This window comes from Neltuma alba, unplaced genomic scaffold (genome assembly GCF_004799145.2).
Source record: "Neltuma alba isolate B1F8T4 unplaced genomic scaffold, ASM479914v2 tig00010187_pilon, whole genome shotgun sequence".
In the NCBI taxonomy this organism is placed as follows: Eukaryota; Viridiplantae; Streptophyta; class Magnoliopsida; order Fabales; family Fabaceae; genus Neltuma; species Neltuma alba.
This window is the reverse complement of record NW_021635127.1, coordinates 389,412-401,258: the sequence shown is the minus strand read 5'-3', so window position 1 is coordinate 401,258 and position 11,847 is coordinate 389,412. Positions and strand designations below refer to the sequence as shown.

The window sequence follows — 11,847 nt, the reverse complement described above, 5'->3', positions numbered from 1 at the left end:
TATCTGATATTTATATAAAAACTAATCGATTAATTTGAATAGATTAAAAAAATTGATTAAATTTCAAAAAAAATTGATTAAATTAGTTATTTATAATAACCATGTATGTGTGTTAACTAGAATTACTATTAGACAAAATTTTTAATGTATGTAACTATTATAAGAAGTATTTTTTTAAAAAAAATAAATAAATATAAGTGATAAAATATCAAACTCATTTTTATATTGAGAATATGACTTGTAGTATCTTTGATTTACTCAGCCATTGACGCATTCAATGACGTGCGTGGACGTTTATGCGTCTTCCTTTTCCAGCCTGTCGAATTAAGTGTGAAGAGCCTTTTCGTCGTCACTTTTCTAAATGCCCAAAAAATAAAGTTCAAATTTTTTAAAAAAAAAACTACCCAAAAAAAAAAAATTCCGGAATGTACAGTGATTTTACGGTGCCTACCAATGGCTCTTTACCTGCCATATTATTTTATTCAATATTTTGGTATTTTTGTGAAATGCGGTATATTCTTTTTAACGTTATATATACACCACTTTTAACTAATTTATGAGAAATAAGAAAATTGGTTAAATTTAGTTAATATTTTATAAGAATTAAGATGTTAATCTATTTATGAAGTAAGAAAAATTACAAATAAAGACTCTCAATATATGAAATTGGGATTTGAGACCCTCAATTTAAAAAATAGTAAATAAAGACCCGGTCTCATATTGCAAGTATAAAATCTTGCTGAAATGTTTGAAATGCCTCTCAGCTAAATTGTGATTTGGTCTGCTGAAATTGTCATTTGCTAAAGTAAATTTGTCATTTCCCATAGTCAACTTGTCATTTAGCATATCCTCAGCGAAGTTGTGATTTGGTCTACTGAAGTTGTCATTAGCTAAGTGAACTTGTTATTTTTCATAGTCAACTTGTCATTTGACTGAAAAGTATTTTAGACATTTCACCAAGATTTTATATTTACAATATGAGATTGTGTCTTTATTTATCGTTTTCCAAATTAAGAATCCCATATGTTGGGAGTTTTTATTTGCTATTTTTCCTAATAAATATTCATTTGGTCCCACTTATCCCTTTAAATACACGCACGTGAATCGTCAGAGTATCAAGCAATCAAACAACAAGCAAAACCATGTCCACTAATTCCATCCTCGATTATTCTCTCTTTTTCCTTTCTTTCTTCTTCCTCATCTTCAACCTCTTTCTCAGAAAACGAAGATTCACAGATCTCCCACCCGGCCCTCCTTCTATTCCCATACTCGGAAATCTCCACCAGCTCAAGAAACCACTCCACCATCACTTTCATCGTATTTCCCAAAACTATGGTCAAATCTTTTCTCTCTGGTTCGGCTCTCGTTTGGTCGTGGTCAATTCTTCGCCATCCCTAGTTCAAGAATGCTTCACCAAAAACGATGTCGTTCTCGCCAACCGCCCTCTGTTTCTCACCGGAAAACACGTCGGCTACAACTACACCACCATCGTCTCCGCCCCGTACGGCGACCACTGGCGCAACCTCCGCCGAATCATGCTCCTCGACGTCCTCTCAACCCACCGTCTCAATTATTTCCTGGACATGAGAAGAGATGAGATGAAACGGCTCGTTCAAAAACTGGCTTATGATTCTCGTCAGGGTTTTACGAAGGTAGAACTAAGATCCAGATTTTGTGAGCTGACATTTAACACTATGATGAGAATGATTAGTGGGAAGAGATATTGGGGAGAAGATAGTGAAGTTGGGGATGTGGAAGAAGCAAGGAAGTTCAGAGAGATGATAAAGGAATTGATGAAGCTAGGAGGGGCAAATAATCCGGGAGAGTTCGTGCCAATACTGAGATGGTTTGATTTGGATAATTTGGAGAAGAAGTTGAAGAGTATCAGTGTTAGATTTGATGGGTTTTTGCAAGGACTTGTTGATGAGCATCGAAGTAGGAATACGAGTGGAAATACTATGATAAATCATCTCTTGAATTTGCAGAAATCACAGCCAGAATATTATACGGATCAAATTATCAAAGGTCTTATTTTGGTAAGCAGGCGCTATTGTTTTGGATTTTCTTTTTTTTCTTGTTGGTTTCATTGTGTTGTTTCTATTAATCATTTTCATTTTTTTTCTTTTTTACCGGTTCCGGATTTTTGCAAATTGATTTAATTAAAGGCCAAGGAATGTCCCACACTTTGATGCTCTTTGAAATGCCCCATCCTTTGAAATTCTTTTCTCTTTTGTTCATTTGTTTATTGATCAATAGATTCTATGTAAAATGAGTAACATTTTGATTTTGATAGATTACAAGTATGAAATGGTATAGTAGTTTTAAATTTTTAAGCTTTTTTAAAGAAAAATAGTCTAAGACGGTACAATTTTGATTTATTTTCTCTTAAAAAATTTAAATTTACAACATTTGATACCTCTAAGATCAAAATATTACTTATTTTACATAGAATTGAATGACCAATGGACAAAAGAGAAAAATATTCGGAAACTTAGGACATAACAAGGGACATTAGAGAGTGATGCATTAGAAGCATCTTTGCCCAATAAAGACTTTTAAATGACATGTTTTTCACTTTTGATTTGGTTTGACTTCACATACAGGTAATGCTTCTTGCGGGAACTGACACATCGGCTGTAACTTTAGAGTGGGCAATGTCTAGTTTATTGAACCATCCAGAGGTATTAAGAAAAGCAAGGCATGAAATAGGCATGCAAATAGGAGAAGAACACTTGATAGATGAACAAGACATTACGAAGCTACCATATCTTCAAAACATTGTATCGGAAACATTTCGATTGCATCCGGCAGCCCCATTATTGTTACCTCACCTGTCTTCAGACGAGTGCACTATAGGAGATTATAACATACCACGTGATACTATTGTGTTGATTAATGCTTGGGCCATCCATAGAGATCCCATATTATGGAGTGATCCATTGAGTTTCAAGCCTGAAAGGTTTCAGAAAGAAGGCGAAGCTAATAAGTTAATGCAATTTGGATTGGGAAGACGAGCATGTCCAGGTTCAGGTTTGGCACAACGCACAGTAAGCTTGGCTTTGGGTTTATTGATTCAATGCTTTGAATGGAAACGAGCAAGTGAGGAAGAAATTGACATGACAGAAGGAGCAGGATTGACTTTGTCAAAAGTTATTCCTTTACAAGCAATGTGTAAAGCACAACAACGGATCATTAACAAGGGTTATTTTTGAAAGCATATGTGGATGTTTGTAGTCCTAATTAATTTTGCATTATGGCTTGTCATTGAAATTATAGTACCTTGTTTTCTTATTAATTGTTCTTCTGGTTTTATTTATTAGTCACTTTTACCATGAATAAAGAAAAAAATCTTAAACTTTATTAACTATGTCATAAAATTTAATAATTTTTTAACTGAAATTTATTCTTATTTAATAGACATTATATATACCCTATGAAAATAAAATCTATTACTTAATAATAAATGAAGGATAAAATTATACATTTATATGAAAAATTTATTGATGTGACTTGTAAATATTACTACTTCTGATCTTTAATATAAGAGTTAGTTAACTAATTTGATTAAATTAAAAAGTTTGTTAAGTTAATTATTCATAATAAATAGGTGTTATCTTTTCTGTTAATCATGGTTTGTCATTGAAATTTATTATCTTGTTTTGTTATTAATTATTCTTCTGGTTTTATTTATTAGTCACTTTCAACATTTTTTGTTAGGAATAAAAAAAAATCTTAAACCTCGTGTGAAAAATTTACTGATGTGTTTTATAAGTAGTATAAAAGTAACATCATACTACCTTATAAATAGGACAAGAAGAAGATTGTGATTCTAGCTTATTAGAAGATACGGCACATAGTTGGGACATTTGCAAATTGATGTTCACGCGAACGTAACCCATATCTACTGTAAGAACGCATCTACTAACGATAATCTTAACCATGATAGAGAAGGAATATGCCATCATTGGCATCCTATCCTGGTTAATTAAGAACAATCATCACACAGAAGAGCTAAAATCACGATAAGAAAGCACAGACCCATCTTGAGGCTCTGATGGTTGGAGAGAAAACAAGTTATCATTTACAAACAATCATCACATGCAAAGCCATATTAGAAAGGATGAACTTAATTTAACATAGTTATAGAGTTTCACGCCCTTCCTATAAACCATTGTTAACATGCATCTTGAATATCAAACACATTATTATAACAAAAAGTAACTTGAACTTCTCATTAAATATCAGCGGATCCACATAAAGAAGAAATCACATTTAATGGATTAGAGGACTGAAGAGACACTTTATAAATTTAATGGAGTAACATTTAAATAACTAAATGTGTTCTTTTGCTTTTATAAAATAGTCTTATTGTTAACTCTGTTTTAAATCTGACTAAAGAAATCATGGGTGAAGGTGTTTAAAGCTTTTTGATCCTGATAGATGTGGTTGAAAGCCATTTAGCCATCATACTGAATTGGATGGATTGATCTTCAATATCTTCGATCCTATATGAGTATTCTTCCTTCAAAGACAGGCAGTGCATGTGAATCTCTGTTTCTCCTTAGAAAACTTCAGTTTTCATTGTAACATCTGACAACTAGAATTGCCATGGTAACAGTGATGTTGCTAGCTTGGCAGAGTTATGTGCTATACGTGTTATCACGCGGGCAAGAAGCATATTGCAATAGTGTCAAAGTCTATTATCAAATCTTTTGACGTTTTGCAGATTGAGATACTGTTTGAAGGCAAAGCTTGACTGAAATCAGAGGAGCTGCGTTGGGTTTGACAAAACAGCTTGCACAAACTGCCCAAGAGACCTTTGAAAATTTTGAAGAAGCAGTTGAGAAAGATGCTACAAAAACTGCTGTGACAGATGGAACTGTCCATCCTTTGACCGGTTACGTGATTAACTAAGTGAAACTTTTATTCCTGTAAGTTCATCTATTTTTGTCTAATTGCATTTCTGTAGCTAGATTATCCTATGGTATCAACTATTCTTGGGCGTTTGCATAGATGACAAAGCTCATAGTCCTTGTTTATTTTGTAGTAGTATATAAACCTGTTAATTTGATTAGTATATTTTCTTTTTTCTTAATTAGAATAAATTTTTATTTTTATTTTTTCTGTTTCCATCATTTTTCTTTTCAGATATCTTCAGTTTAATTGGATCATGGCAGTAATTATGATTTTTTTTTCCCTTTCAATATCCATAATGGGGCATTTCACTTGTGCTTATATGTTGGAGCTTGCTGTGGTGGTGTGGGACATAGATACACTACAAGGCAAATTCTTCTGAGATGATATTTCTGGTCATTTCTTGGAAATGGAGTAACTGTCTTTGTCTGGACTTAAAATTTTGTCCTGCTGTAAATTTAAATGACCAAGAAAAATGGCAACCCCTACTGCATTTTAAATCATTGCTTTGTTTATTTTCTAACAAGGGAAGCTCTAAGGAGCTCAATTGTGCATCAAATGGTCCCTGTAATTACTTTTGTTGGTATGACAAGCATGATCTTAGTTCCTAACACCATGCCCTACATTTCGCACCTTTCATTTCTGTCTTGAGCCATGATAAATCTGGACTTTTCCAAATTGAGATTCTATCCATCAAACCAAATGGGGAATCATGAGATCCTACAAATATATATACTAACTCCGGTCCTAATTATAAGAGCCAGTTAACTAATTTCAGGAGATTAAGAAAGTAAGTTGAGTTAGTTATTTGTCCTAAATAGGTATTGTCTAAAATATCCTTACTAATCAAGTGTATTGACTAGAACTATCATTGTTAGAAGGGTTACTTTAGAAAAAAATATATAAATATGAGAGACAAAGTGGATTGGGGTCTTATATTTAAGACCAAAATAAAAGTCAAACAGAGTCTTATATTAAGGACCGGAGGTATAGTATACATTTTATTCTTTTCTTTTCTTTTTGCAAATAATGTTATTGACAATTTATGTTATATAATGGAACAAATATTAAGTACAAAGTGACCTCCTCATGTTACGAGGAAATATTAATATCATTTGTTTGCTAAAGGAACGTCCACTTGATGCTGCCAGTTGTCATATACTAGTCCTAAAGATTAAGCTATCCATGCAAGTCAAATTGTGACTCATTAAATTAATTGTAGTTTGTTTGACGAAACCAGCTACTTGGATAAATTTAGTAATTTTAAAGCTCCCACATGTAACAAACCCTGTGGCACAAAATTGATATCTGGTCTATTATCAACCAGTTATTAGGGGCTCCACTATTTTCCTCAGCTGGTTCGCAGCCATAGGTGTGGAAGAAGTGGCATTAGTCATTCTGACTTCTCTAAAAGGTTCTCAATGTACCTTTGCTTGCATAAATGCAGCCCATGATGCTCAACAGTTTCTATGTCAAGGAGATAGTGTGATTCCTCCAATTCTTTTATTGTCTGTTTGGTACGAGGGAAATGGAGAGAGGAAAGATGAGGGAAAATTTTAATTAATTCAATTTTAAAAAGATGAAAGAAGCGGGATCAAAAGTTTCTAATTAATTTTTTTCACTCATTTATCTTACATCTTCGTATTAAAACTTTACAACTCCATTTTTTCAATTTTCAAAATCAAACTCATTAAAATTTTCTATTCTCTCCGTTTCCCTCGTACTAAACATAAGGTTAATGAACAACTTGTTCCGCTCATGAACAATTCTAGCTAAACTTGAAAAATCACTTCCATTGACAATTCTATCGTCTATGCAAACAAGAGTGAAAAAGATTTCATATTTATTACTTAACATGATTAAGAAATTATCATATTTTGAATTCACAATATCCCCTAGCAACAGAGTCATGTGAAGTTTATCAGACCAAGCCCAAAGGGCTTGTTAAAGGCAATAGAGAGCCTTATTCAACTAGTGCAAGTTTGGAGGCCTCTTTAAAATTGTTTTGGCGTAGAGAGGCAATAAACCCTTAAGATTACATCAGGTAAACATTCTCCCCAACTCCCCATGTCAGAATGCATTACTCATGTTGAGTTGCCAAATTTCCAGCCAAAAGAAGCAGCAAGATTAAGGATTATCATTGTAGTAGTAGTCTTCACCATTGGGATAAATCATCATCTTCCTTGTAACAGTACTGTCAATCTCAAGTTGCTGCCACTCTCTTGTTGTCTACTCCTGTTGTTAGTCTTGTTATCAGCTTGTTTAGAAGAGGTTCCCATCACATTCAAATTTAAGTCAGTTCAGTACAGTTGACACGATGGAATACCTAAGAGGAAGCCGACTGTCAAGTGGGCAAGACTGAAATCTGGTGGAATCCTTTGTCTGGTTTAGACAGCAAGCATTATGGATGGATAATAAATTTTTTTTGGCATGTTAGGATCTGAGGACTGTGCCATCCTAAATCCATGCATTATTGGTGGAAATTGCTACTTTTTATCCTATTTGGTGACTACAGGGCTTAAGTATATTGCTGCTTCATATATCTTTGCGTCTTAGGTCTTCATAAATTTGATCTGACCAGCTTTTACTTGATCTTCTTAGCTACTGGTCCGCATTGAAGCAGCTTTTCCAAGAATTTGCTGAGAGAGATGAAACTTTAGAGCTGGCCTCGATAACAATGCGAATATGCAAGCTCTGCAAATCAATTTAGAGGGAAAATCAAAGCAGTATAAAGATCTTGCTTTGAATCATCTATTTCTCATGAATAATATTCATTATATTGTCGGATTTGTATGTAGGTAAACCGCTTACTTGTATTATCTGTAGAGTTATTTGCATTTAATTTTTCTCTCCCTTTAATTTCTGGTTGATTTTAATTCTTATTTTTTTCCCATCTTTATTAGGTCTGACGCCAAGGATTTGTTAGGGGATGATTGGGTGCAGCGGCATGGGAGGATTGTGCAGCAGCATGCAAATCATTACAAAATAAATGCATGGGCAAAGGTACTGTTCTCTTGATTTAGTTGGCCATAACGTCTTGGAGTTTATTTGGGTATTAATTTGGTCCTTGTTTACATCGACAATGATAGTATCACCAAAGGTAGGGACCTGCTTCTGGGATTGTAAAAAATGACAGCCCATTTTTTGGTTTCATGTCTATGAGAGCAACAGATGAGTTTCCCTTCATCTTTTAGCATAGATTCTATTACTGGAAATGATGACATATCAGGTTGTCAAGATTTGTGAAAAGGTTTATAAACAGCTGTAGTTCTTGCGTTTAAGTTGCTACTGAATTTGGCATGCTGGGGATAAATTGTTTGAAATTTTGCTGGAATGGCTCAGCAATGTTGTGTTTGGATTAGGGAGTATTTGGGTTTGGATTTGAGCCAAATCCATTGTTTGGGTAGATAACAATTCGTGGATTTGGATTTGATCCAAATCCAAGTCAATTTTATTTATGCAATTCAAAAGCTTCATCATGTTAATGTGAAGTAGTGGAACATAAAGAAGATATAAATTTCATCAATGTAAGCGGGGGTAATAAATTACAAGAATTGTGGGAGTTACATAAAAAGCTGCTTGACTGTTGATAAGTTGATATCATGTTCATGTGCGGGTACCGCACATACCTGCGCACACAAATATAGACTAGTCAATTGGGCTGGATTTGTAATAGTTGTACTTTCCTCATACATGATGTAATTTACGATTAGAAATGTACACAAGGAGTTTGGCTAAGCAAGTGTGAGATCGTACGTAGATTCTTCTTCTTCTTCTTGTTTTTTTTTTCCCCAAAATCCTATTCTTTGATAAGCACACATCTCAAAAATTATTTTACATACAGAGAGATGTCCATTTTTTTTCCTTTTGGTCATGAACTGATCTCTTCCTTTCTGGTACTTGTTATAATGTACTGTCGTGTTTTTATTTTGATCCCTTCATGCCATCATTGGCAAAACACAAAATGTCATCCTCTTTATTTTTTATTTTCTGTTTTTTTGGGCAAAAGAACTAAACTGTTCCTGACTTTTGATTCTTTCATTTGCAGGTACTTCAATGCCTCTCCATCCAAGGCCTCACCTCATCAGGTGGTGATGGAGGAACTAGTAGCAGTGGTGCTTCAAGAGCAATTGTTAAAGACAGGTGGATTTTCTATCCATTGCATCTTTGGAAACTTTCTTCCAAGTGAAGTTTCCATTATCTGTCTTTTCACAATTTCATTGGCATTCTATCACAGATTTAAAACTTTCAATATGATGTTTGAGGAAATACATCAGAAACAATCTCAGTGGACAGTTCCCGACACAGAGTTGCGAGAATCACTTAGGCTTGCTGTTGCTGAAGTCTTGTTGCCTGCTTATAGATCATTTGTAAAACGTTTTGGGTGCGTTCTCTGATTCTTAACCACTACATACACAAGAGATCTTGCACCTAACGGCCTCTGTAGTAAACGCTAATACATGGAAAGCATTTTGATTATCCTATCAAAAGCATTCCATTATCCAGTGTTTAATTCTCCAACTTTGTCTAAGCAATCTTTACCAGTTCTGTATGGTTACTTGTTTATTGATTTTAAGTACTCAACGGTTGATCTTGTTTGCATTTGATCTTTGTGGTTTCTTTTTCGCCTGATGAACCAATGCTTTCTTTCGTGTATATGTGAAACCTGGCGTGTAACAGGCCTCTTGTAGAGAATGTAAAGAATGCTCAGAGAATCATCAGATACACACCGGAAGATCTAGAAAGAATGCTGGGTGAATTTTTTGAAGGAAAAAGCATAAATGAAATGAAGCGGTAAATGAAGAATTGATAAGGTAGGCTTGTTTTTTTTTGGTGCTTCATCATTCATATGAAAGAACAGTGATATTCAATGGCTGAATGTATCTTCTCACTTGCATGGCAGAGGGAAGCAAATAAAAAGGAGGTACCATTTGTATCTCTATGTCCCATTGATCCTTTTAAAGAGTAAGAATGTCCCTTGCTGCTTTTTAAGATTGCGTGTATAGTTATTTCGTTATAAAGTAAGCCTATGGTTGTTTAAGCTATGAAATTTTTCTTTTCTTTCTGAGAATGCGTGTGTAGCCATGGATTCACTGCAAGAGCAATAGGTGTTTGAGATAAACACTGGAGAAATTCTTCTGGTCCTAATCGATAATAATTGTCCCAAGAGACCACAGACAGTGCAAAACTACTTTTTTTTTTTTTTCAATTAAAGAGTTGTTTGCACATAATGCAAAATATATCTATAAAAGTATAAGTCAGAATTCATGAATATTCTAGCTCGTCTCGGGCTTTGACCATGGTTTTATGTAATTTCATCTAAACACCCAAAAAAAAAAAATCAAAAAGTGACTATTGAACTAGAAACCATGCTTTGAAGGGCTGTGGCGACCTTGTTCAGTCTGTTATCAAGCTTTCCCCCTTTTTCATCTAAGTTTTTGTGAACGGTCTTGGGATTTGATCCCCTCAGTTGCGCTCCCTCAATTAAACCTTTGTTGAGGGATACTTCCTTCCCTCCAAAACATAGAGATTAGCAAGATAATTAAAGATAATTTTCCATTTATATCCCTTGTTACAAAAAAGATAGAGTTTTGAATGCAAGGCGGAGATAAGAGAATTTTTCAATCACATTTTTGTCAAGAATAAAATACATATAATTTCTATCAATTGAATACACATTTAATGGATGGCAGAAAGAAAACACATTTTGAAAGAGTTAAATGACTTTTTATATTATGCACAGGAGGAATTACCCAAAATCACATTTTTGTCAAGAATAAAATATGTATAATTTCTATCAATTGAATACACATTTAATAGATGGCAAAAAGAGAACACATTTTAAAAAAGAATTAAATGACATTTTATATTATGTGTAGGAGGAATTATCCATTAGATTGTGAACTAATGACAACAGAGCAATACGGATGGTTAGTTGGATATTATTATATCTGATATTTATATAAAAACTAATTGATTAATTTGAATAGATTAAAAAAATTGATTAAATTAGTTATTTATAATAACTATGTATGTGTGTTAACTAGAATTACTATTAGATAAAATTTTTAATTGTGTAACTATTATAAGAAGTATTTTAAAAAAATAAATGAATATGAGAGATAAAATATCAAACTCATTTTTATATTGAGAATAGGGAAAACCATATTGAAGGTACCTATACTTTCTCTCAATTTTTAATTTGGTACCTATGTATTTTTTTCTCTTTAATTAAACATTTAATTTTATCTTTTTAGCAACATTAGCTCTTATAACTTTGTTCTATTGATATTTTTAGTCTCTACATAAGGATTAATGATGTTAATAGAGGAAAAATAAAGATTTAGTTAAGAACAAAAAACACATAGGTACCAAATTGAAAATTAAAAAAAAGTATAGGTACCTCCAATATGGTTTTCCCTTGAGAATATCACTTGTAGTATCTTTGATTTACTCAGCCATTGACGCATTCAATGACGTGCGTGGACGTTTATGCGTCTTCCTTTTCCAGCCTGTCGAATTAAGTGTGAAGAGCCTTTTCGTCGTCACTTTTCTAAATGCCCAAAACAATAAAGTTCAAATTTTTTTTAAAAAACTACCCCAAAAAAAATTCCGGAATGTACAGTGATTTTACGGTTCCTACCAATGGCTCTTTACGTGCCATATTATTTTATTCAATATTTTGGTATTTTTGTGACATGCGGTATATTCTCTTTAACCTTATATATACGCCACTTTTAACTAATTTATGAGCAATAAGAAAATTGGTTAAATTTAGTTAATATTTTATAAGAATTAAGATGTTAATCTACTTATGAAGTAGGAAAAATTACAAATAAAGACTCCCAATATATGAAATTGGAATTTGAGACCCTCAATTTAAAAAATAGTAAATAAAGACCCGGTCTCATATTGCAAGTATAAAATCTTGCT

The 11,847-nt window shown here is 33.3% G+C and overlaps 1 protein-coding gene and 1 pseudogene across 1 annotated transcript; both read left to right on the top strand.

Moving 5' to 3' along the window:
• The first annotated feature begins 1,142 nt into the window (after positions 1-1,142).
• On the top strand, positions 1,143-3,316 carry LOC114754734 (cytochrome P450 81E8-like). The gene is made up of 2 exons (XM_028943553.1): positions 1,143-2,036; positions 2,604-3,316. The coding sequence occupies exons 1-2, from the start codon at positions 1,143-1,145 to the stop codon at positions 3,210-3,212; spliced, it is 1,503 nt and encodes a 500-aa protein (XP_028799386.1). The 3' UTR covers positions 3,213-3,316.
• A 623-nt stretch (positions 3,317-3,939) lies between these two features.
• LOC114754726 (exocyst complex component EXO70A1-like) lies at positions 3,940-10,081 on the top strand (annotated as a pseudogene).
• Positions 10,082-11,847: the final 1,766 nt, after the last annotated feature.